The 26,800-nt window shown below is 45.6% G+C and overlaps 3 protein-coding genes across 7 annotated transcripts in view; 1 reads left to right on the forward strand and 2 right to left on the reverse strand.

Moving 5' to 3' along the window:
- The window catches only part of TATDN1 (TatD DNase domain containing 1), a 52,598-nt gene extending 50,235 nt beyond the window's left edge, over window positions 1–2,363 (reverse strand). The window contains 1 exon segment of the mRNA XM_024251334.3: window positions 2,289–2,363. Coding sequence (XP_024107102.3) covers window positions 2,289–2,310 — 22 coding nt within the window. The 5' untranslated portion in view covers window positions 2,311–2,363.
- Window positions 2,354–13,098, forward strand: NDUFB9 (NADH:ubiquinone oxidoreductase subunit B9). Its single transcript, XM_024251335.3, has 4 exons — window positions 2,354–2,551; window positions 6,178–6,370; window positions 10,093–10,206; window positions 12,880–13,098. The coding sequence occupies exons 1-4, from the start codon at window positions 2,451–2,453 to the stop codon at window positions 13,009–13,011; spliced, it is 540 nt and encodes a 179-aa protein (XP_024107103.3). The 5' UTR covers window positions 2,354–2,450; the 3' UTR covers window positions 13,012–13,098.
- An 809-nt stretch (window positions 13,099–13,907) lies between these two features.
- Window positions 13,908–26,800, reverse strand: part of MTSS1 (MTSS I-BAR domain containing 1) — a 178,569-nt gene continuing 165,676 nt past the window's right edge. Inside the window, exons 10-14 of one of the 5 annotated variants that reach the window (XM_009244077.4) lie at window positions 25,929–26,139; window positions 20,795–20,989; window positions 19,343–19,516; window positions 18,857–19,019; window positions 13,908–16,794 (exon numbers count right to left, since the gene is read on the reverse strand). In XM_009244077.4, coding sequence (XP_009242352.4) covers window positions 16,094–16,794; window positions 18,857–19,019; window positions 19,343–19,516; window positions 20,795–20,989; window positions 25,929–26,139 — 1,444 coding nt within the window. In that variant the 3' untranslated portion in view covers window positions 13,908–16,093. 5 annotated transcript variants of the gene reach the window in all.

Raw genomic sequence — 26,800 nt, forward strand, 5'->3', positions numbered from 1 at the left:
TAATATGGTGTTTTTCAAAGTATTGTTCAGAACTCATTATTAGGCTAAGAAATTAGTCTAGCGATTCATGGGCAGAATTTTTTAAATGACACAAACTGAAAGATTAAATATCAGAGTAGGGCATATACCAAGGATAGAATGCATAATATGATCTCATTTCTGTTTCAAAAAGGAAAAAAAAACTTGATATGTTATATTTTTATGAATCTGTATAACAATCTATTAAAAAATTAGGGAAGGCTATATTTCAAACTTTTAATATGGTTACTTTAGGAGAGTGGGGCTAAAGGAGACCATGCAGAAAAAAATTTATTCCAATTATTTATTCCAATAAAGTCACCTTCTTTAAGAAGTCTTTTCTTGCTTATTTTATCTGATGCTAATCCCTTTACTAATTTTCTTATCACCTTAGCACTAAAGGCACTCATTCATACTTTCCCAAACAGTCATTGTACTACGCTTCTAGGAAAAAAATATAAATACCATACCAGTATCTGCCTTAAGAGTTTGATCTAGTGGGAAAGGCATACTCATATTTAATTATAAATAATGTGGTATAAGTTTTAAGGAGTAAGTAGGCAGACAGGCAACAGGGTAGTTGGTAGGCAGAGGAATATTTTGGCCCCAAACTGCCACTCTAAAACCTTGTCAGAGGTAACAAACAGCATGCACAAGTGTTTATAGAGCAGCCCAGGGATGGGCTAGAAAAGTAGGCAGGACTGGACCACAGAAGGGCTTTGTATGGCGTGAAAGCATTTAGGCTATCCTGAGGAGAGTAAATGAAAGATTTGAAGCAAAAGAAACATTTAGCTGATTTGATTTTTAGATACACCAAAATGGAGTCTACCTGGAGGATGGATTTAAGACATTAACTTGAGGCAGGGATTTGGTTATATAACATAAACACACTTTTAAACAGTTATGTGGCCTTTCTTTATGGAGTACTTCATGGCTCTTTATTCCATCTCCCTCATCAATTATATCAAAGGTTAGGATGGAAAGGCTAAGACACAGCAATGTCTTATTTGAGAACCCCTCCCCAAACCCCTACTCCAGGCTTTCCCACAGCAATTTCAAAACCTTTTTCCTGGCACTTATATTCTCCCCTGCATTTGCTTTTGACTGTACAGTACATAGGTCTTAGGTCTCCAGTCTGAAAACTGCACCACTAGATTTTACAGTTCCACAGGACTTAGCACAACGTCTTTGAAAAAAAAAAAATACTGCTTAAATAACTCTCAGATCTAAATGTATAATCCTAATCTCTTGATTGCCAGACCACATTCCCAATTGCCCAGATATCTCTACCTGGATGTCCTATAATTATCTCAAACTTAACCTAATCCAAATGGACCTGGGTACCTCTCTTCACCGCCAAACTAGTCATGCTCCCATTTCATATGTAAGTATTTTTCCAAACCCTGAGTCATCTTTGTTCACTCTCTACTACCGGCCATGAACACTCAGCTGCTAAATGCTGCACACATCTCTTCCATTTCTCTTTTCCATTACCCTAGTTTAAGCTCTTGAAATGCTTCCCTACCTCTCCCTATTTCCCACAAAACCTACATAATAGCTATCAGGATTACCTTGCTAAATAAAGCAGAGGTGTGATCACTGTCATTTCCCACCTTCAAGTAGCTGGAAACCCCACAAAGACGAGGATCATGCCCATTTAAATCCCGGCAGCATTCTCCCTCTCTTGTTCTACTGATGCTGACTGGATCATTGTACTTGCCAAGTACAGTTTGTTTTTCTCCCCACTACTTGTGTTTTCTAGTTTCTCCACCAGATGGTGATGACAGTACAACTGGGAGCTTTGTGCCCTGTGTTCCTAGGCCAGTGCCAGGCCCACTTGAGGCGCTCACTATGATATGAACGAATGAATGGTTGAGTGAATTGGTCCCCAGAAGCGGTCATCCCCTCCGCCAAGGCAAAGGGGAAAGGCCGGGAGGTGCACGTGGGATGAATGGAAACACAGTGATTGGCCTTCCTGGAGTTTTCTTTTTAAAAAACTGAATACATTACAGATGTTGAAAAGAGCACAAAAATCATAACTGTATGGCTTGTTAATTTTTATAAATAAATACACCCTCGTGAATCCAGAACCTAGATCAAGAACCTGAACATTACCAGCACCCAGAAAACCTCCCCGCGCCCTCTTCCACTGAGCGGCCCTTTCAACCCTTACAAAGCCGGACGGCGCAATTCCTGGGTCCTGTGACCTTGGTGACCGACGCCCGGGACAAGTCAGAAAGACCCAAGGGCGGGGAAAACTCTCCTCTTACCGATAAACTTGAAGCGACTCATGACCGCAGACGGGGAACCTCCCCGGCGGAAGCGGAAGTGGCCGCCGGCAGCTCCGCCCTTCCGGCTGGCCCCGCTCCGTCACCTGCCGCAGGCGTGCGGTTTCCCGGCTCTCCCCGCGGCCGGGGAAGGTCAGCACCGTAATGGCGTTCTTGGCGTCGGGGGCCTACCTGACCCATCGGCAAAAGGTGTTGCGGCTTTATAAGCGGGCGCTACGCCACCTCGAGTCGTGGTGCGTCCAGAGGTAAGGGATGGGGACCCAGGACTCGGGGAGGTGACCCTGGGGGCCCCATGGAGGTGGAGAGGCCCCTGGGTACCTGGAGGTTCAAGGACTTCGGGAACGGAATTGGAAGGTGGCCTCTCGCTTCACAGAATCCTATGGTAGACCCGGGTTCTAATCCAGGCTTCGCCACCCATGGCCGGGGGACCTTGTAGAGTTGCTTATCGGGTCTGGGCGTCAGCTTTTTGTTTAGTAAAACGGACGCAGGACCAGCGCAGAGGGTCGCAGGAAAATTAAGTGAAATAAAGGAATGTGCCTAAAATTGTAATTGACATGGGTCCAGCGCTCGCTAAATCGTTTTCTTCACGATCTTCTCCTTTCCAATATTAACAGCAATAAGCTATGCATTATTTTCTTTAGTCTGCAAAACTCTAGGAGTTAGGAATTATCTTAAGCTTATTTTACAGATAAGGAGATAAGCACAGCTAGTAACTTGCGCAAGGTGATAGCGTTTGTAAGTGTCTGAGCCAGGATTAAAATTTAGGTCTTCCTCCAAAGCATCATCATTCCCCCACCCCTCCCATTAGCTTTTCTCTTTTTAGTGCCAGGCCTCCACTCCAGTCTTACGACTCCCCAAACCTAGTTTTATAAGAAGGGCTTCTGGGAAAAAAACTCTATGGAAAATGGAGTAGGCCTGGAAGAATTGCAGAGGGTATCCTCGAAGCCCAGATTGCATATCTGTGACTATTAGAAAATCACTGACATACTTCTCTTGATTTGGCAGGAAGATGGCCAAGTACAATGTGATGGGATTGTTTGTTTCTTCCTTGAGTTCTCCTTATTTATTTATTTATTTGACAGAATTTGCAATTCAGATTCTATGCTGTATGCTAAATATATAAATGTTAGTAAATCCATTTTTGAGCTGCAGCAGCTCATGGATTAGTGGGGGAAATGGACATGTAAACAAATCGATGATGAAGGAAGTTGAGCCATCAAGGATTCAGGTATCCCAACACAAATGATAAATGTTTGAGGTGATGAATATCCAAATCACCCTGATTTGATCATTATACATTATATGGATGTATTAAAATATCGCATGTACCCCATAAATAGGTACAATAATTACGTGTGAAAAAAAGTTAAACATGAAAAAAAGAATTCAAGCAATACTGAACTATAGCTGGGAATACTAAAGTCCATAGTCCTAGAGGAAAATTATATAAACTAGCTACTATGACAACTATGGCTCAGCATTTTTTGGATCTGACATTCTTTCTCAATCCTTGCCTTAATTTCTTCCTCCATTTGCCCTCATTGTGCTGTTCTCTGTGGTTCCATCCTAGGCTTACTGTGTTGCTGTATGTGCTCGGGCAGCCTCATTTAGTGCTGTCACCACCTGCGCTCATTTGTCTCTAGAGCTGTAGTTCTAATTGCTTGTTAGATCAGCGACTGTTGGCTGGGCATGATGGCTCACGCCTGTAATCCCAGCACTTTGGGAGGCTAAGGTGGGTGGATCACCTGAGGTCAGGAGTTCGAGAACAGCCCGGCCTACATGTGAAACTGCGTCTCTACTAAAAATACAAAAATTAGCCAGGCGTGGTGGTGGGTGCCTGTAATCCCAGCTACTCATGAGGCTGAGGCAGAAGAACCGCTTGAACCTGGGAGGCAGAGGCTGCAGTAAGCCGAGATCGCCCCATTGCACTCCAGCCTGGGCGACAAGAGTGAAACTTTGTCTCAAAAAATAATAATAAAAAAAAAAAATGGAAAAGATCACCAACCGTTCTCTCAAACTCAATTTATCTAAATTCTTTGAAATCAAACTTGTTTTCCTATCACTCCCCATTCTGACTCTTTTCCCAAATTCCCTGCCTCTGCTAATGGTATTATTAGTAATTCAGTTACTGAGCTTTAAGTCTCAGAATTGTTCTCAAGTATTTGCTCCTTATTCCTTTGCCAATAACACACATACTCATACACCATGTATAATTAGACACTGGTTTTTGTAAATTCTCTTTCCAGTATGATATTAGTAACTGACATTATTGAACACTTGGGATGTACCAGGCGCTTTTTAAAGTGTGTTTATCTTATTGAATGTTTATGACAACCTTAAGATATACACACTGTTATTACCACTATTTTACAGAGGAGGAACCTGTGGCCTAGAAGACTTTTTTTTTTTTTTTTTTTTTTTTTTGGTTAGACGGAGTTTAGCTTATGTTGCCCAGGCTGGAGTGCAATGGCGCGATCTTGGCTCACCGCAACTTCCGTCTCCTGGGTTCAAGCAATTCTCCTGCCTCAGTCTCCCGAGTAGCTGGGATTACAGGCATGCACCACCACGCCCGGCTAATTTTTGTATTTTTAGTAGAGACGGGGTTTTGCCATGTTGGCCAGGCTGGTCTTGAACTCCTGACCTCAGGTGACCTCCACCTCAGCCTCCCAAAGTGCTGGGATTACAGGCGTGAGCTACCGTGCCCAGCCTTTTTGTTGTTGTTTTGTTTTTTTGAGATGAAGTCTCGCTCTTGTCCCCCAGGCTGGAGTGCAATGGCGCAATCTCGGCTCACTGCAACCTCCGCCTCCCGGGTTCAAGCTATACTCCTGCCTTGGCCCCCAGAGTAGCTGGGATTACAGGTGCCTGCCACCACGCCCGGCTAGTTTTTGTATTTTTAGTTGAGATGGGATTTCACCATGTTGGCCAGGCTGGTCTAGAACTGCTGACCTCAGGTGATCCACCTGCCTCAGCCTCCCAAAGTGCTGGGATTACAGGCGTGAGCCAACATGCCCGGCCTCATTTTTGTATTTTTAGTAGAGACGGGGTTTCTCCATGTTGGTCAGGCTTGTCTTGAACTCCAGACCTCAGGTGATCCACACGCCTTGGCCTCCCAATGTGCTGGGATTACAGCTGTGAGCCACCGCACCTGGCCAGAAGACATTAACTTACCCCAAGTTACACAGCTAGTAGTGGCAGAGCTAAGATTCAGGCCCATACAGTCTGACTGGAGGGCCTGTTCTCATAACTTGGAAGGCTAAATGTCTCTCCTGTCTCCTGTCACCATCACAGCTCCCTACTTTCAGGCTCTCGTCAGCTGTGTCCTAGATTATTGTCAAAACCTCCTAACTGATCTTTGCCCAGTTTCTTTAGAACTTGACTTTAACTTGCCTAAGTTTATGCAGCTAGTGTCAGAGTCAGGATACAAACCTAGCTCTGTATGAGCTAAGCAATACTGTTTCCGCCAAGTAACACCTTTCTTATTCATCTTTGTATCTCCAGAATTTAGCATAGTGACTAGCACAAGATAGAAGGAAATGGAAGTTGTCATTCGATGAATGTTGAATGATCCTACAGAGGTTATAGCTTTTCTCTTGCGAATGCTCTTTTCTTTTTTTTTGTTTAAATCCTCTTTCCATTGTTGGATGTAAGGAGAAAACGGTTAGGGTATATATTTAATACAGTATTTTTTTGCTGCTGCTGTTTGGTGGGCTGTAGAGGAAGCAGCCATGATGATACGGCTGCTCTGTTGGGAGGGTTGGGGGAGGTCCACTGCCCATCCAGAAGGTATCAGAAGTGCAGCCTCCTGTCAGACAGCAACACTGACCACGTGAATAGGTAACATTTCTAATCTTCAAAATCATTTTGGTTTAAGAGACAAATACCGATACTTTGCTTGTTTGATGAGAGCCCGGTTTGAAGAACATAAGAATGAAAAGGATATGGCGAGGGCCACCCAGCTGTTGAAGGAGGCTGAGGAAGAATTCTGGTACCGTCAGCATCCACAGCCATACATCTTCCCTGACTCTCCTGGGGGCACCTCCTATGAGAGATACGATTGCTACAAGGTAGGTGAGAATTATAATGATGACTGCCTTCTGAGAAATAGACTTTGTTTCTTCAGTCCCAAACCTCAGCCTTAGAAATCACTTGCCCTCCAAGGGGTAGCTAGGAGACTTATTTCCTGACAGTTGTCAGATGCAGGCCTACCTCATTTTATTGCATTTTGTTTTATTGTGCTTGGCAGATATTGTATTTTTACAGATTGAAGGTTTGTGGCAACCCCGTGCTGAGCCAAGTCTGTGGGCACCATTTTTCCAACAGCATGTGCTCACTTCCTGTCTCTGTTTCTCAGTTTGGCAATTCTTGCAATATTTCAAACTTTTTTTTATTATTACTCTATCTACACACAGTTGTGGTGAACTGTGATCAGTCACCTTTGATGTTACTATTGTCATTGTTTTGGGGCACAAAAAAACCATGCCCATATAAGACAGCAGACTTAATCGATAAATGTGTGTGTGCTGACTGTTTCACCGACCAATAGTTCCTCCGCCTCTATCCCTCTCCTCAAGGTTCCCTATTCCCTAAGATGCAGCAACACTGAAATTAGGACAATTAACGACCATACCATAGCCTCTAAGTGTTCAAGTGAAAGGAAGAGTTACATGTCTCTCACTTTAAATCCGTTACACATCTCTTACTTTAAATCAAAAGCTAGAAATGATTAAACTTAGTGAGGAAGGCGCGTTGAAAGCCAAGGTGGGTAGAAAGCAAGGCCTTTTCCGCTGGTTAGCCAAGTTGTGAATGCAAAGGAAATTAAAGGTTTTTTAAGGAAATTAAAAGTGCTGCTCCAGTAAACACACAAATGATAAGTGAAACAGTCTTACTGCTGATATGGAGAAAGTTTTAGTGGTTGGGACAAAAGATCAAACCAGCCACGACATTCCCTTAAGCCAAAGCCTAATCCAGAGCAAGTCTTTAACTCTTCATTTCTGTGAAGGCTGAGAGAGATGAGGAAGCTGCAGAAAAAAAGTTGGAAGCTAGTAGAGGTTGGTCCATGAGGTTTAAGGAAAAAAGCCATCTCTGTAACACAGATGTGCAAGGTGAAGCAACAAGTGCTGATGGAAAAGCTGCAGCAAATTATTACACAAAATCTGGCTAAGATAGTTGATGAAAGTGGCTGTACTTAACAACAGATTTTCAGTGGAGATGAAGTAGCCTTATTTTGGAATAAGATACCATCTAGAACTTTCATACCTTGAGAAAAGTCAATGCTTGGCTTCAAAACTTCAAGGACAGGCTGACTCTCTTGTTAGGGGCTAATGCAGCTGGTGGTTTTAAATTGAAGCCATTGTTCATTTGCCATTCTGAAAATCCTGGGGCCCTTAAGAATTATGCTAAACCTACTCTGCCTGTGCCCTAGAAAGGGAATAACAAAGCCTGAATTACAGCAAATTTGTATACAACATGGTTTACCGAATCTTTTAAGCCCATTGTTGAGACCTGCTACCATGTCTGCTAACACAACATCCATTCTGCAGCCCTTGGATCAAGGAGTAATTTCCACTTGCAAGTTTTATTATTTAAGAAATATATTTTGCATAGTTACAGTTGCCATAGATAGTGATTCCTCTGATGGATTTGGGCAAAGTAAAATTTTCTGGAAAGAATTCACCATTCTAAATGCCATTGAGGATATTTATTATTCATGGGAAGAGATCAAAATATCAGCCTTAACGGGGTTGGAAGAAGTTGATTCCAACCCTTGTGGATGATTTTGAAGGGCTCAAGACTTCAGCAGAAGAAGTAACTGCAGAAGTTGTGGAAATAGCAAGAGAGCCAGAATAGAAGTTGATCCTGAGAATATGACTGAATTGCTGTAATCTCATGATAAATCTTGAGCAGATGAAGAGTTGCTTCTTATGGATGAATATGAAAGTGGTTTCTTGAGATGGAGTCTCCTTGTGAAGATTTTGTGAACATTGATGATAACAAAGGACTTCGCATAGTACATCAACTTAGTTGATTAAGCAGCAGCAGGGTTTGAGAGGAGTGACTCCAATTTTGCAAGAAGTTCTTCTGTGGGTAAAATGCTGTCAAATGGCATCACATGCTGTAGAAGTGTTTGGTGTAAGGAAGAGTCAGTTGATGTGGCAAACCTCGTTATTTTAGGAAATTGCCAAAGCTACTCCAGCCTTTGGCAATCATCACCCTGATTAGTCACCCGCCATCAACATTGATACAATACTCCACCCGTAAAAAGATTGGTTTTCTGATGGCTCAGATGATTGTTGGCAGTTTTTATCAATAACGTATTTCTTTTGTTTTTGTTTTGGAGACGGTCTCCCTCTGTTGCCCAGGCTGGAGTGCAATAGCATGATCATAGCTCACTGCAGCCTGGACCACCTGGGCTCAAGCAATCCTCCTGTCCTAGCCAACCAAGTAGCTAAGAAAACAGATGCACACCACCACACCTAGCTAATTTATTTTATTTTTTTTGTAGAGATGGAATCTTGCTGTGTTGTCCAGGCTGGTCTCGAACTCCTACCCTCATAGAATCTCCCTACCTCAGCCTTCAAAGGGCTGGGACTAAAGGCAGGAGCCACCTCACCCAACCAATAATGTATTTTTAAATTATGTCTTTTTTTTGGGCGGGGGGGACAGAGTTTTGCCCAGGCTGGAGTGCAGTGGCACAATCTCGGCTCACCGCAACCTCCACCTCCCAGGTTCAAGTGATTCTCCTGCCTCAGCATCCCGAGTAGCTGGGATTACAGGCATGTACCACTATGCCTGGCTAATTTTGTATTTTTAGTAGAGACAGGGTTTCTCCATGTTGGTCAGGCTGGTCTCGAACTCCTGACCTCAGGTGATCCGCCTGCCTCAGCCTCCCAAAGTGCTGGGATTACAGGCATGAGCCACTGCACCTGGCCTAAATTATGTACATTTTTTATGTATATTATGTGAGGTTTGCCATATCAATTGACTTTTCCTTTTGATAGCATTTTACCCACAGAAGAACTTCTTTCAAAATGGGAATCAATCCTCTCAAACCCTGCCATTGCTTTATCAACTAAGTTGATGGACTGTTCAAAGTCCTTTGTTATCATTTAATCAATATTCACAAAATCTTCACCAGGAGGACTCCATCTCACCAGACATCATAATGCTTTTGTCACTTTATAGTATAGTATAAACAAAACTTTTATATGCACTGGGAAACCAAAAACATTTTGTGACTTGCTTTATTGTGATATTTGCTATATTGCAGCGGTCTGGAACCAAACCCCCAGTATCTCTAAGATGTGCCTGTACTGTTTTTTAGGTGTCAGTTTTCTCTCTCTGAGACGTCATTAAGACTTTTCTTTCTACATTCAGATTTAAGGTCGTACAGTATACTTTTTGCTATAACAAAGTTCATTTTGGACTTTAAAGTTAACCAACTTGGATTGGTGCTTAATATTTCTGAGATACTCTAATTAAGAGTTCCAAGTAAGATAAGACTACTCTGGATATTTAGAGAAGGCAGGTAGGGGAGGAATGAAGCCAGTTCTCCTTGGACTGATGATGGTGCTATTTTTCAGCACCGTCTTTGAATCTAAAGCGTTTTCCTTTATCTTTGGTTCCTACTTATCCTCTGCTGTTCCTTGCTTAGAGTTAGAAACAGTCTGGTAGTTGCAGTGGTTATAAAAATATACCTAGATCTTTGTCTTACATCTCCTGAGCAGGCCCTGTCAGGGATAGGTAAATGTGTCCTGTGGATTGATACCATGATTTCCTCTCCTGACAGGTCCCAGAATGGTGCTTAGATGACTGGCATCCTTCTGAGAAGGCAATGTATCCTGATTACTTTGCCAAGAGAGAACAGTGGAAGAAACTGCAGAGGGAAAGCTGGGAACGAGAGGTGCGTTCTACTTGTACTTTGTTATTCCTTAGCTATGTAGATGGAGTGAAGTTTTGCTCCCCACGTGCAGAGGTCCAGATTCCAGCCATGACAGTTACTCTGGGCCCTTGCTTCTCAGATATACTTTAGTATCTAAGTGTATCAATTTAACATTTATAACCACCTTACAAGTAAGTTAAAGTGCATTCCCTGGTCGTTTTGGCTTTGTCTTTGATTTTGCTTCAGATCTCCTTCTCTTTAGTCCTTTGCCTGACTTTTTTGCCTTCTTGCTATACTTTCCCTTAACCTGCCTCTCCACTATTTTCTTAGGCATTTTTCAGTCATGTTAGGATGGTCAGTTATATTTCTAAAAGCTCAATCTTGCTGTAGTGTGAAGAATATATTGGAGAGGGGAAGAGGAGAAGCAAAGAGACCCTTCTAGGATTATTGCAGAAGTTTAGTCAAAAGGTTGTCATGACTAACACTAGGGTGGATGATGTGGATATGGAAGGAAATTGACTCAGGACATCATTTGGAGGGATGTGACGACTGACTGGATGTTGAGGGTGGGCGAGGGACGGGGAGGAATCAAGAATGGTTTCTGGGGCAGGGTGCGGTGGCTCACACCTATAATCCCAGCACTTTGGGAGGCCAAAGTGGGTGATAGCTTGAGGTCAGGAGTTCCTGACGACCAGCGTAACATGGTGAAACCCCATCTCTACTAAAAGTACAAATAATTAGCCGGGCGTGGGGGATGTGCACCTGTAATCCCAGCTACTTGGGAGGCTAAGGCAGGAGAATTGCTTGAACCCCAGGAGGTGGAGGTTGCAGTGAGCTGACATCGCGCCATTGCACTCCAGCCTGGGTGACAGAGCAAGACTCCATCTCAAAAAAAAAAAAAGAATGGTTTCTGGGTTTTAAGCTTTAACATCTGGAGTTTGGTGATGTTTACTGAGATAGGGAAGATTGGGGAAGGGGGCACAGGTGTCAGAGCAGCAATCGAGAATTCATTTTGGAAGTGTGAAGTTTTGAGAATCCTGTGAGACATCAAGTGTAGATGTCAGAAGCCAACTTCAGATGTGGAAATGTGGAACTCCCAGGAGAGATTTGGCCTGGAAACAGAAACGTGGGAGTTTTCAGTTTTAAAAGCTATGGAGAGATGTATGGAATCCTTAGGAGAGAGCATAGAGAAAGAAGAAAAGGAGAAAGGATTCTTTGTCCATTATAATTAGGCAAAAGATTGTATATAAATACATTTGGGTTAGAAGTTTTGAAGATGACAGACTTGTATGATAGCTTCTTTTTTTTAGTGAAATAAGAGGAAAAGCCCAGAACGAGTGGGTGCAGCATATTTGGAGACTGGACAAGGTATGATAGTCATGAGGCGAGGAAGAGCTTGCTGGAGAGTAGTAGGATGGCCAGGTGGCAAAGGCCCATTTGAGGTTGGGAATAATTAGTGAGTAATGACTCCGATTTGCTCCCATATCTTTTTTCTCTTTAGCAATACTAAGCTGTATGAGCACAGGCCTGAGGGTATATGGTTGGGTTTGGCTGTTGCTCAGAGAGTGACAAGGGACTTGAGGTTATTCGAAAGGAAGCTATTGTCATGATGGAATCTAAGCTGGATTTAAAAAAAACAAAGTCAAGCCAGTGGGGGCAGATGCAGACAGGGAAGGCCAAGTTTGGAGGATCTGTGAATTGGTAGTCTGAGTTTCAAGGAGGCATTTAAACAAATGAGTGGGAAAGGGAGAGTGTGGTTGGATAGTGGGATATTTGAATTCATGATTTGGAAGTTGTGCTGGTTCTGGTGATAACACTGAGGATATTGACCTTTGGAAATATTTGGCCACGGGGGACCCGAAGGAAGGGCACTGTGGTCAAAGGGGGCAGTGTTTTGTCAGAAATGTCTCACCGTTTAGAAGCTTGAAGTATATGCATGGTGAGCTGCAGGTTCATTCTGCCATTGATCAGTGGCATACCATCAAACAATTCCTCCTTTACATATTCCATCACTTCAACATTATTAAGCAGCACATGTGACTGGAGGCCCAGGGCAGCCACAGTCTAGAATGGGTTGTCCTCTGTTAGGACATTTATCTTGGCCATAACTAGAACTGGAGGTAGTAGGGCAGCATTTGGCAGAACTGGGACTGGAGGTAGTAGGGCAGCATTTGGCAGAACTGGGCATATTTTTACATGTGATTTTGTGATTTATTTTTGTTCTTGGTTGCTAGGAAGGGGGCTTAGAATTAACATCCCCAACATATTACGAACTGAGGTTTCTTAATGGTGCTTTTGGAGAACACTTAGCTGAGACACAACAGTAAATGTTTTTCTGGTCAGTGGGTGGGGGACTGTGACAAGGAGAATTGGAATGATAGTTGTCATGTTTTTGTCTACAGAATAAGAGGAGGTCCAGATAATGAGGTGATGAGAAAAGGGGTGGGGGGAAGAATAGGAGGGGTAGGCTTTGCTATTTAAAAGAATAGAAAAACCCTTAAGGAGACTTTTCTAAAAGTGTGGATATGAAAATAAAGCAGGTATATGTAAAAAACACTTTTCAATATTGTGATCAGATAGTGTGTAATGTCGGTGACACACCATAGACATAAAGCTGACCCTTCACTGCAGCAGACAGATTTTTATAGTCAATTAGATTCCTTTGGTAATGATTCCTTCCTTGCCTCCTTCTAGGTTAAGCAGCTGCAGGAGGAAACGCCACCTGGTGGTCCTTTAACTGAAGCTTTGCCCCCTGCCCGAAAGGAAGGTGATTTGCCCCCACTGTGGTGGTATATTGTGACCAGACCCCGGGAGCGGCCTATGTAGAAAGAGAGAGACCTCATCTTTCATGCTTGCAAGTGAAATATGTTACAGAACATGCACTTGCCCTAATAAAAAATCAGTGAAATGGTCTCTGGTATGACTGACGTTCTTCTAAGAATTACCGTGATGCCAAGTGACTGTGCCACTGTCATTGTTTTATTAATTGTGCATGTAAAGAAAATGACGGGACATGTAGTCAGTCAGCTGTGTTCTCTGCAATAAATCACTGATAGCATATGTTACCAGTAAGGAAAAACTGAGGCAGAACCAGATTGAGGCGAACAAACTCTCAAGTCAAAGGCCTAATTAGCTGTGGTAACCAGAAGGAATAAACAAAGCCAAGAACAGAAATATTGAGTATTTAAAAATAACCTTTTTGGTTTTCTAAAGATTTCACTAATGGAACTTTAGTTTTTATTAGAAGAACAACTCTCCCTAAGAAGTACATAGTCAACAAATAAGCATGGAATTTGTGGAGTTCTCTCAGGGGTGGAGGTTTGATGGTTGGGGTTAAATGGTCCAATCTGGGATAAAACTTTGTGGCGCTTATTTTAGAAGCAGTTTTCCAGCTTTGCTTCTGCTACCGTAGCTTGGATTGTCTGCGGACTCAAAGGTAAGGGAATAACAGAACTACTTAAATGTTTCAGAAGCTTTGTTTGTTTTTGTTTTTTAAAAATAAAGCAGTTTTTAAAACTTTCAACCCAAAACAGCTGCTTTTAGTTCTTGATCCCTCATTAGATAGAACTGTTTTCAAATAGTTTCAGGCAACTCATGATCTTATAGCCATCACAAAAATATTTTGTCACTTTTCTATGTAAGCTCAATTTGAGTCCCAGTCCATCTTCTAACATTTGACTAAGACCTCAAACTGAATTGTAACAAGACTTGAAATACAGGACTTTTTTAATCTAGTGGTTCTTTATTTATAACGTAGGCTGAAGCAATTGTTACAATGTAGAAGGGAGACACATTACACAATTGTTATTTATACAAGTTTAGAACAAAAAACTGCACAGGGAGAGGTCAACTCTCAGTACAAACTAGCAACTAAAGCACAATAATTTACCGTTAGAAACGATTTCTTTATTTTTAGCTGTGACACTGCTTTTACAATATGCAAAAACACAAGCAGAACTACCCAAGGTGTGTTGTCACATTCTTTCTACATTGAGTTTGGCAACATTTTATTTATTCAGATTATACTAACGTTTAAAAACTAAACAAGTGAAAAGCTGTACCAAGGTACAGTTACATCCATTTATTTCAAAGGTTTAAAATACCACTTTTATCTATTATGATTACCTTGCAGCGATTTCTGCTTTTGCAAAAACCATCTCAAGCATCATATGCACAATGCATCAGCTACTTGTCATCAAGATTGGTGGGCTAAACCACAGGCACTACTGTTGCTTATATTCTGTAAAAGGAGCTTGTTTTTCAAAGAAAAAAGCTTAAATAGTGTCTAATAATCATGCCTTTGCTTTAAAGCCGTAACATAAAATGTCCTTGAGCAATCGCAGCAGTGTTCAATGTTAATATATAGAACAATGACCATACGGTACGTTACTCTCACATCCAATGCAGTTATCTGTTAAAGCATAAGATTAGGTAATTGAGGGTTAGAGCCAACAGGAATCTGCAGGGTGTCTGAGACCCACCAAACTCCTCCTCGAGAGGGTTCGGTCAGAAATGTGTCCTGTTATGACCTGACTGCTAAGGGACTTGCTTGCTTTTCTTAAACACTATTGTCTTCAAATGTGATCCCTTTAAATCTACACATCTCTGTTGGCTTTAGGGGATGGGCAGTATAACAAATTTAACTTCCACTTAAAAAAGACAAATCCTTTCCAAAAAACATTACCCAGAATACACAAAAAGGACAGTATAGTGGTCAGATTCCCAGTGACAATAAACAAATCCTCCTCTCTTCAATGTTTACTGTGAAGCCAGTTAACTGCCATTTATTTGAAAGAAGAAAAGAAAAACAAGCCCCCAGATTGGTAAACACATTGGCAAGTTGCTAGACTCCAAGCTGGCTACCCTTGTCAAATCCGTTCGAGTTTTTTCAAAATATTTGGGCTTTTTAACGCACCCAGCCTGCTGGGCACAGTTAAGTAAAAGGCATTTACTATAAGAATTCCCTGCTATCATTTTTAAATGTTTTCACATTTTTAAAACTGCCTTACCCTTTTGGATGTATTTGGATTCCATGAAGGTGAGTACAATCAACGAGAAACTGAAGTGGGAGATTCTACGACTGCCCAGAGGCAGCAGCATGCATGGGGCTGGTTGTGGGTGCTGTGTGCAGTCCAGAGGAATCGTGGGAGAAAGGAAGTCCTTAAACACCGTACAGAAACAAACACTGCAATCCAGTATGGCTTATTCGGATGCATTTACCATGAAGCTACTAGAAGAAATTCAACCTACGAGGCTACTCTTAAATGTAACAGGACCGGCTATGTTGACGGTGTGCCCCTCCCGTGGCCCTCCCCCCAGTCCCAACAGTCTACCATTTCCAGATGTCCTTCACTCTGAGTATTGCGCATCAGTTGTTACTCCTGCTCTTTCATCCAGAACATAGTATATTTAAATGAAGATTTACCTCTTACCCATTTAGCTTGTACATTAAAATAACTTGCATTTGCTTCTAAACTAGACTACTACAGTGCATCTACAAAAGCTTGTGGGGAAAAAAAAAGAAGAGTGAAGTATAGTAAATCCTTTTCTAAAATTAACTACTTCGTGGTTCCCCTGCCCCAACCCCCCTTATGCATTTAAAATTTTACAAAGACTTGTAAAAAAGTTAAATGGAATTTGGCACCTTCAGAAAAATCAAAAGGGAAACTAAGATTAAAATGTGCAGAAAGAAAATTGTCTGTCAATATTTACAAATTAAAAGATCAAGATTATGTCAGTTACATAGGTTGGTTTTAATTCTTATCTAAAGGTGTCGAGTACTTTCAAAAGAGCTATATTCCCAGTTGCCTACAAAATCTTTTGTTTTATTATAGATTGGAATGGATCAAGACAAATTAGGTTTTATTAATGAAACAGTTCATTCCCCACCAGCGCATTTCTTGTGAGCCTAAGAGAAGCGAGGGGCCGAGCGATCGTTTGTCGTGGTCTTCTTCAGTTTCACGCCCCTTCGGATGGCGTTCAGCATGTCTTCTCCCTGTGGAGTATCCCTTGGGCTCAGGTCTGCAGGGTCACTCTCTGGAATCTGGCTTGGGGAGACAGTGGCACTTGGGGGTTCCCGTTCCTGGTCTTCAGCTTCGCTTTCTGGAATTGCCTGTCTGTGCTCCTCAGGGATACTGGGCTTCGGGCCTGGAAGTGGAGGGTTAACGGAAGCTTGGCCGCTCCACATTGAGGAGGGCATGCTGGTGACACCTTGGGGGCCCTCACCCACAGATGGTGACTCAGGGCTGTGCTCCCCCCGCTCTTCTGGCCCATCTGGAGGGGCTGGCAACACCCCTGGGAGGTCTGGGACGGTTGGGGTCTTGACAGGGATCACGGGTGTCTTGATGGGAATGGGACCAGCTCCAATGGCTCCCCGGCGGACAGAAGGCTTGGTGGAAGGGGTCCGTCGGATAGTTGCAACCCCTGGAGTGACCATAGCAGGTCCCAGGGTGGTGGGGAGGCCAGCAGTTGAGGCTGGACGCTTGGCTTGGAACATCCGTCGGTAGGACTGGCTGATGTCGCTGTTTCTTGGAATGGTGGAGGACTTGTCAAACTCCTGCTGATCTGCCTCCTGGTCACCACTTACAGAGAAATAATCATAATCTGAAACTGATTATAGGATTTGATTAGACATATTCAAGACAGCAGCTGTGCTTTTTTGATTCTTCTGTGCTGGGAGGACAAAAGGCACGTAAGGCAGGGTACACACACAGTCTCATCCCAAGCTTCCCCCAGGCTTCTCTACCATCTTCAGAAAGCCTCACCAACTAAGAACTCCCTGGCAGGGATCTTTGCTTTGTTCACTGATGTGTCCCAAGTACCTAGAACAGGGCTGGACATGGTAGGCACTCAAATATCGTCAATGGGGAAGAAGGTAAAGCTGCTAGGCTGCAGCGAAGCTACCTCCAAGCATCTCTGGGAGGAATAAGGGGGATGAAAGAAGACAAAATCTCCAGTCCAGAATTCAACATGAAGATCAAACCTCAAATAGACTAGCCTAGGCTGTAACATCTCCCTGATAATTAACTGGAGAGGCGGGGGCTAGACAAAGAACAAAGCTACTGACAGTGAGTCCCTGACAATAAGGGACAAACAGTTTCCATCAGTGTCATGTGCTCACTTCTTCGTAAGACCAATCTCAGGGTGATGTGGGAGCTTACAGATTAAACAGCTCACAGCCCTGATTCTGAACCACCGTACTATTGATAATTTGGGCCAGATAGTTCTTTGTTATGGAGGACGTGGTGGGGAGGGGCCGTGCTGTGTATTCCAGGATGTTTAAGCAGTATCCCTGCCCTGTGCCCACTAGATGCCAGTAGTACCCCTCCAGTTATGACAACCAGAAATGTCTACAGACATTGCCAGATGTCCCCTGGGGAATAAAATCACTCTCCAATAAGACTCACTGTCTTAGAGGTTTTGAATGATGAATTGCATAGCTTCTGGTCAATTACCATAGATATATTCCAGCTGTTAGATTTTCATTTTGCCTGACTTGTGTGTGCAGTGGACTTGAGGATGAGGAAGGCAGGTTTGATAGAGGATTTGGCTGGAATAGGTTAAGAACTTGGGCATTACACTCTAACACACTTAGGTTCAAACTCCAGTTCTACTTATTGGTTGTGTGAATATGAGCGAGTTACTGAGCCTTAATTTCCACTTCTGTAAAATAGGGATGAAAATACCTACCCCATAAGTGGCTGTAAAGATTAAATCAGAAAATAACCATAAAGTGGGTAGTGCAAAGTGCTAAAACAAAAATGAAGCTATTCCTTTGAGACAGGGTCTCGTTTTGTTGCCCGGGCTGGAGTGCAGTGGTGCAGTCAGATCACTGCAGCCTCGACTTCCCAGGCTCAAGCAGTCCTCCCACCTCAGCCTCCAGAGTAGCTGGGACCACAGGTGTGTGCTGCTACACCTGGCTAATTTTTGTATTTTCTGTAGAGACAAGAGTTTCGCCATGTTTCCCAGATTGGTCTTGAACTTCTGCAGCTCAAGCAATCTGCTCGCCTCGAGTCCCAAAATGTTGAGATTACAGGCGTAAGCCACTGCCCCTGGTCTGAAGCTATTCTTATTACAGCATGTCTCCATTCAAATTGGAGACTGCTGTGTATGATGCTGCAAAATGCAAAAAGCTGTGAAAGTCCAGATCCCTTTTTTTTGTTTGTTTTGTTTTGTTTTTTGTTTTTTGTTTTTGAGACGGAGTCTCGCTCTGTCACCCAGGCTGGAGTGCAGTGGCGCAATCTCGGCTCACTGCAAGCTCTGCCTCCTGGGTTCACGCCATTCTCCTGCCTCAGCCTCCTGAGTAGCTGGGACTACAGGCGCCTGCCACTACGCCCGGCTAATTTTTTTGTATTTTTAGTAGAGACAGGGTTTCACCATGTTAGCCAGGATGGTCTTGATCTCCTGACCTCGTGATCCGCCTGCCTCGGCCTCCCAAAGTGCTGGGATTACAGGCATGAGCCACTGCGCCCGGCCTCAGATCCCTTTCTTATATGGCAGCTACCTGACAACTACAGATGAGCTCCCCAAAGCATTCCCAGATGATGAAAACAATCCTGACGCCTGTTAGTTAGCAAGTGGTGGGTTGTGGTTAAAATGGACCAGCAGTTTTCTATCTCCTCACCTGGTGCTACTCAGAAAGCCTAAGTGCACACCCCAGGCTGCCTCATACCTTGGGAAGGGATGGTGTCCTCAGAGCAGCAGGGGGTGGTTGTCTGGGTGCTGTAGCCGCTGGAGCACTGAAGCGAGTCCCGGCTGCTCCTCTGGGTGTCCAGCTGCAGGCCCCGAGACAGGGCCAGGGCCAGCTCCTCACAAGCCTCCATCTCCTCACCAGGCTGCAGGTTGGAGGAGAGAAAGACACAAGGTTGCTTCAGGGGGGGCCTCAACGTCACTCCTGTTCTGCCCCCATGAGCACATGTCTGTGGGCCCAGGGGGCTACTGACTTGCTTGGGTCCCACTCTGACCCTAGAAAGTTCTGCCTCTCTCATTCCCACACAAGGTTTTTTCCCGGGGACTTTGCTGTAGAGCAGGAAGTCAGGGAATGGAGCCCAGGTCCCTCCAGCTGCAAGGCTGCCTTGGCCCACCAGTTGCTGGCCAGAATATGATCCCCAGCCAGGCTGAGGTGGCCCCAACCAACTATTGAGAACAAGAGCATCACCCTGGTGGCAGCCGACACAGTCATGCTCCGTGGTCTCTGAGCCTCCTCAGCTGCTGCAGGCGGGCCGCTGGCGGTAGTGGGTCCTCCCCCGTTGGGGTCCGGTTCTCGCTTCTCTTTGCGGCGCTGCAGGGTGTTCACCAGAGGCTGGTCATAGGGCCCAGGCTTAGCCCAGTCCTATGCAGAACAAGTGCGGTCAGGAGCCAGGGCCTCTGCCTCCACTGGAGGGCTGCAGGGACCCCATAGACAGCTCCCCAGAGAAGGCAGCTGGGCCCCTTAAGGGTAACCTCCGGCTGGGACAAGCCACAGGCCCTCTGCATGCCCTCTCCAGGCTCTAAAGGGCAAGGAATGGAAACCCTTTGGAAGCCCCCTGTGTACCTCCCTTTTCCTCGTTCTCTGCCCAAAGATTAAAACCCCTCACCCACCAGGTGGCAGCAGGAGACCCGGCAGCCCCCTAACAGGTGAGCGGTGTAAGCTAAGGGGACCCGCCAGTGGACAGCACATCCTGCTTCTCCTGTCTGAAGGGACCGCTGCTCCTTAACAACACAGATGGCTTCCCGTTAGGGGAATGGCCACCAGTGAGCACTAAAGCTACATCAGCCCTTCTCCCTCCATTCCCAGGAAACCAGCCTCAAAGGGCATGGCAGGCTCCCTGCCCTCTCAAGCCCTCACAAGGAAAGGAAGGTGCCCAGGGGCAGTAGAAAGATTCCAAGGAGCCTTGAGAGGCCCACACAGCCTGTGAGGGCTAAAGTCAAAACCTGCTTAAAATGCTGGCAGCCAAGGGGCCTACTTTTCAAATTAGGGTCCTCCTCTCAAAAGAGAGCAGAGTATCCTCCTGGAGGAGCATTGATCGGACTTGCTAGGGGATCATTTTCAAAGTTTGTCTTTATATTAAAGCAAACATGTTTGAACACTCAAGACTAAAACTAAAGTCTGTGTGTACTGTTAAGTTCAACATGATCATCCCAAACCTGCTTTGGGTTATGGTTATGTTACCACAGCCCAGCAGGGAGCTCATTAGGGAAAATGGGAAACATGGCCAGAAGGAAAGTCCCCCCCGGACCCCTTAGAAGCTCTGATCATGCTGACACCCTCAGGTGGCCCCCGGGAGGGATCAACCCACGGATTTCAACTTGATGCAAAACTGGGCCTTTCGACTTGGAACTGCCGCTGCCTGCGGTGCACACTGCACTGCCGTCTATCAGGGATTGACCAAAGTCCCCTGAAAGAAGACCCTCAGCCCCAGCTACCTGTGGAAATTGCTGTCTTAGAGCTGCTGGCTGCTTTCTGGTTCTCCCCCAATGGGAGTTTCCTGAGGGAGAGGCATTATGGGGAAGAAGGCAGAGTGTGAAAGGAAGGGGGTGAGGGGATAGTCGGGGTGAGGGGGTTGGAACAGAAGAGGGGTGAGCACAGAGGCAATGACAGCGGGAGAGGAGGAGGGGGAGAGACACAAACCTTCCAGCTAGGGATCTGAGATGACGGGAACATGCCGGGCCCAATGGTGTAATAATGAGCGTAGTCTGGAAGGTGGACAGAGGTGACCCGAGGGAGCAGGCGGGAGGCAGGCAGGCAATGAGGGAAAAGGCCTGCACCCGTGGGCCCCACGTGGGACTCACTTGATAAACTATAGTGAGAAAACCCGTTAGACAACTGGAAACAAACAAACAAAGGGGGGGAAAAGGAAAAAAAATTAATATGACAGGATGAGTGCGGAGATACAAATGGCACCAACATTCAAGGGAGGGGAACCTGAATATTTATAAATCAAACAAACACTGGGGCTCCGCTGCTCACGGATGATCCGTGATGCAAGAGAAAAGAGCTGGGGTGCAAAGAATGCACATCAATTTGACACCAAATAAGCATCTCTGTTTGACCTACGTTTTAGAAGTTTGAAAATTGATCAGTGCCCTCAATTTGTTGCCTTCTCAATGGTTTTTGATTATGTAACTAACGAAGCTTCATTTCATGGTGATAGTGTTTTGCTTATTTCATTATGCAAATTTAAAAATTCCAAAGCATCTTCAAATGAATCTGTTCATTCTAGGTTTCCAAAATCATCGCATTGCTCAGGAGCACATTCTCAATCAAGGGCAGGGAGGTGGGGGTGCAAACTAAAAAGCAGAAAAGCACACAGCCTCTGACACAGTGACATGGCTCATCCAACGGTCTGGTGGGTGGCTCGGGAAGGGAGGGAGGAGGATGGACAGGCACGCAACACCTGGTCTGGGAGAAAGCCTTCACACCTCCAAATTCCCCATACCCCTTCCTCTCCCTTGAGACGACCATGTGGTCATTGTTCAGCAGCCAGGCACTCATTCTAGAAAATGCCCTCAGCCTTGTCCCACCCTCTGTCCCCAAGAGGAGCCCCACTCTTGGTGTCGATTCTGAGCTTCCAGGTTGCCACGGCTGTGAGGGCTGTGTGAGCAGCAGGCAGGGGGACCAGGGAGAGTGGGGCCGCTGTGGCTGCCACCCGGGCGGTCACCTTCTCTGTGGACACCCAGGCACCCATGGTGGAGCCCGAGCTGACAGAGGTGGGGGAGCTGCACTCGCTCACTGACTGGCAGGTTTCCGAGGCTTCGGAGGAGGCCGAGCTGGACGAGTTCTGCAGCAGGGGAGGGGCCACACGAGGGGACCAAAAGAAACCGAGCCACACGCCACCAAAATATAATAAATAAAAAAAGGAATGGGGATGGGAGTGGGGAAGGGCACACACAGAGAGAAAGAGACAGACATATACACAGAAGAGGGGAGGATGAGAGAAGCAGAGGGTTAGGGTTACTTTTCCCCCAAAATTGCATCCATGCAGAGGCTTTCGAGTCCTTGAAAAGAAGCGTGTGACCCAGCCAGCCCTAGATCACTAGACTGTGGGTCCCCAAGGACACGGATTTGTGTGTCTTTTGCTGGGACCCAGAAGCATGCCTGGCACCAGAATATCTGGTCATGACATTGGAACTTTGTGCTCTCTTGGGTGTTTCTTCACATGCCACAGGCCCAGGTTCCCAGGGAGGCCCTGCCTGTCACCTCTCTTATGTGCACAGGTGTTATTTATTGCATGAGGGTGGATCCTGGCTTGGGCTTTTGCTACATGTCTGCCTGGAATGGCTCGACTTCCTGGACTCTCCCTTCATCATATGCAGCCTGTGGATCCATGAGGGGTGGTTTCCAGCTATGAAGCCTCATCAAGATAGACTTTTAGGTTTCTCATCCTGGAGTGTGATTGTGGGGTTTGGGGCAGTGAAGCCCTCTGGTCAGCACAGTGTTTCTGGTGGCCATTGTGGGGTGGAATGAACCATCTCTGGAGAGGTCTCATTTGGGAAGCCATCTCTTTACGCTGATCTGAATGGAACCCCAGGTCCCTGCTGGAGTACTAGTCAGCCACGGCATGCGCTCCCAGTCTGGCTTCCTGATGTTCAGCTGCGGTAGGGACTGTTCCTGTGACCTCACCTACACCCAAGTTTCTTCTAGTCCTGGACCTGGCACATGGCTGGTGCTCAAAAAATAATGAATGAGTGACAATGATCATCTCTTTCATGTAAATTGCGTCTCCTGGGCACTGCTTCGCGTCCATCCAGGTACTTGCTTTAAATTTTTTCACTGTTAACTGCAATCTCTGGCTTAACCTCAGTTTGTTTAAATAAGCTGACTCCTCTCTATTGTAATTTATCCGAAAGTGTTCCTGTATTCACCATCAGGGAGGCCAGAATCATATTTCTGTCCCTTTCACCTACAAAAGAAAGGTCCCTACAAAGGAACAGAGATTTTGCTTTCCTGTCCTGTAAGGGCAAGGAGCCAATCAGACACTCAGCAATGTGTGGGGCTCAGTGGACCCAAAGCAAGGAGAGACTGCACGGTGGACGGACATCCCAGCTGCACTCTGAGCTCGGTGTCTGGTTAGCAGCCCAGGATCTGAAGTTGGAAGGTTTGGATTTAAGTCACATTTGTGCTACTTCCCAGTCGAGAAACTGTGAACTTAAAAAATTTGAGGTTTAGAGGGCTTTATCAACAAAAAACGGCCAGATGTGGTGGCTCATGCCTGTAATCCTAGCACTTTGGGAGGCCAAGGCAGGAAGACCGTTTGAGGCTAGGAATTGGAGAACAGTCTGGGCAACATAGCAAGGCCTCATCTCTACAAAAAATAAAAAATACAAAAGAGGAAAGGAGTGAGGGTTGAAAAATTGCCTATCAGGTACAATGTTCACTATTTGGGTAATGGAAATAGAAGCCCAATCCCCACCAGTATGCAAGGCACATGTATTCTCAAATCTAAAATAAAATTAGCCAAGCATGGTGGCACATGCCTATAGTCCCAGCTACTTGGTAGGCTGAGATAGGAGAATTGCCTGAATCCAGGAGTTCAGGGTTACAGTGAGCTATGATCCCGCCACTGCACTTCATCCTGGGCAAGAGTGAGACCCTGTCTCAAAAAAAAAAACAAAAACAAAACAATAAAACAGTAACCCACTGCAGGACTGCAGGTTCAGATTTCTTTGGACTTCTGCTCATTTTTTATAAAGAACCTTTTTTAAAAAAAAAATAATAATAACCTCTTGACTCAGATGGGATAAATGGCTCTAGGGTAAGACCCTCATTGAAGGCATGGCCCCACTCCTGGGCACAGATGGGTGAGGGCACAATTTGAAGAGTGGAGGGAGGTAAACCAGAGAATTCTGAACAAATTCTATCACTCGGCTTTCATCTCAGACCTGTGTTACTCAGTAGAGAAATGAAGGGCTCCTGCGCCTCCTAGATGTATGCCCCCTTTCTCCCTAATAAAGGGGAGGTTACTGCCTTCAGGAGATTGTACCCTCTGGCTAATGTGATCTGTACAATGACCTTCAATTTCCCCTTTACCTTATGATAATAAGCAGTCGTAATGCCTTTCTTAAAAAATAAGAATTCTCTATTAAGTTTTGTAGCATCCCTGAGCTCATTAAAACTACCCTAGTGGCCAGGCGCAGTGGCTCATGCCTGTAATTCCAGAATTTTGGGAGACCGAGGTGGGCGGATCACCTGAGGTCAGCCTGACCAGCCTGGCAAAAGCCCATCTCTACTAAAAATACAAAAGTTAGCTGGGCATGGTGGCGCATGCCTGTAATCCCAGCTACTCGGGAGGCTGAGGCAGGAGAATCGCTTGAACCCAGGAGGCGGAGGTTACAGTGAGCCAAGATCGCACCACTGCACTCCAGCCTGGGGTGACAAAGCGAGACTCTGTCTTAAAAACATAACACGACAAAACAAAAAACTACCCTAGAGTTGCTAGCCACGCATGTCTTGGGCACAGGTTTTCAGATTTAAGTAAACCCAACATGCCCTCTTCTGCTTCCCTCCATGCCACGGGAAACACTCTGTTCTACCCCATCTACACTCACAGTCTTAGAAGGGAAGGCTGCAGCACGTGGCCTCTCCTTTTCAGAAAGGGGTGTCAGTGCACACTACTATGTTAATTTGTCAGTCAATTAAAACACACACACACAATTATGCTGCACACTAGAACAGCCCAGAGGAACTGCACATTCCAGCCCTCCTCCTGACCCTTTGCCCTCTCTGCTTGTGAGCAGCACATGTGGTTTAGTGAAGCACACAGCGGGGAAGAGGAGCTCCTTACAGACCGAGCCAAGCACCCCGGCTGGGACACGCACCCTGAAGCACTCTCAAACTATAGCCGTGGCTCTTGGCTCTGAGTGCGTTTAAAATTGAGTGTGTATCCAAGGAAGACAGACAGAGGCCACAGTCCCCCAGGATGGCTGAAAAATGCTAATGAGAGCGCTGAGCTGTGAGGAGAGGAACGCAGAGCTCTGACATGGGTTTCCCAGCAGGTGGGGCTGTGGGGCACCCAGCATTCTGTATGTAGAGCTACTTGCCAAGTTCAAGGCCGACACCAACCCAATGACACTAAGGTAGAGAGAGGACAGAAAGAGGATCACATACACTGATGATGCACATGAAGGGTGTTCAGATGCCCTGACCAGCTCCTGCTTTCTGCTCCAGCTGGAACCACTGGGCTGGGCTGGGCCTAGCACCATTAAACCCAGCTGTAGTTGGAGATTCTGCCACACCTTCCCTTCCAGAATCTAAGTGCCAACAGAATTATGTGCAGAAGCTCTGATGATTCATTCTCATTCTCAACACAGATTGATAAAAGGAACCTGAGAGCGTCAAGGAATGGTATCGGAAGCGCTATTCAACCATAGAACCTCAGCCATTCAGGGAGAACCTGAGATGTGGGGGAGGAGGTGTCCCCATTGTGCAATGCCCTTTAATTACAGCATTTAATTATGCCAAGCTGGGCACGTACAGGGATGCCTGAGGGTGGTCAAACCTCTTTCAATCCATCTACTTACATGAGAGCTCTCCAAATCGATGTGGTAATGCAACCATTACCACCACGGAGACAGGCTTCAAACCCACTTATAGCACCTCTCCCTTTGGGGGAACAATACATCTAAAGATGAGAAATTAAACCAGAGGTTTCTCAAGTCAGTGGGCAGGGGATTGTCTAAGCCAAGGTGCTTCTTTGGTTCTGGCCATTGACGGTGGTCAGGGCACCAGGTGTGACAGCTGCTCCTGGAGCCAAGGGCACCCTTACCTGGTTGGGGGCCTCTGGTGGCATGGGGGATGGTGACTTGGACTGGAAGGCGTCCTGGGATATGAATCCTGAGTCATGGGAGGACACGCTGGACAGCCTCACAGGAGCCTGCTGGGCCAGGTTGGAGCTGCGGTAGCGGTAATGTGAGCTGGGGGAATGCGAGTGGGAGCCGCTGGACCGGGAGTCACTGCTGTTGACACTGTTCAGGCTGCTGTGGAGGACAAGCAGGGGTGAGGGGTGGGCACGGAAGGTAAAGAAAGGCGGGCAGTGGTAAGAGGAAGGAGGAAGGAGGAAGGAGGGGAACAGACAAGAGGCAGAAGAGAGAGGAGCACAACATAATGCAATTAGCTCTCTGCCCTGGAGATGCAGCGCAAACCACAAGACACGTTTTCAAAACACCAAATCATGAAGGTAGTCAGCAAAACGCTTTTCCAGGTGACCCGGGGGAAATACAGCTGCCAGGACTCAGGTCTCCGATGGTAACCATGTGGCGTTCTTAGGAGGGAGGTCTGGGGTTCTAAAATGTCAAGTGCGCCCAACTCTGCTGCTTCGCCTACCACCAAAACGAGGGGAGCTGATGTCAGTAGCAAGAAAAGGGACAGGGCTAATCTGCCTGCAGGAACCATGAGCCTGCAGCAAAGCCCACTGGGGCTTCAGCATGACTGGAATGTTCTTGGATGGACCATCTGGGTCCACATGACCAAGGCCAACCCAGCTAAGCACTGCCAATGGATTTGCTGAGGTGATTTCATCCTAGGTGAGTCTGGTCAAGCCCACTGTAAAGAACATCAGCAAATCAACTCACTAGGTTGGTGTGCATGTGTTTTACCTTTTAACAAAGTGATGCTTTAATTAATGGTTTTACTCTGACC

The sequence above is a fragment of the Pongo abelii genome, chromosome 7, assembly GCF_028885655.2.
Source record: "Pongo abelii isolate AG06213 chromosome 7, NHGRI_mPonAbe1-v2.0_pri, whole genome shotgun sequence".
NCBI lineage: Eukaryota > Metazoa > Chordata > Mammalia > Primates > Hominidae > Pongo > Pongo abelii.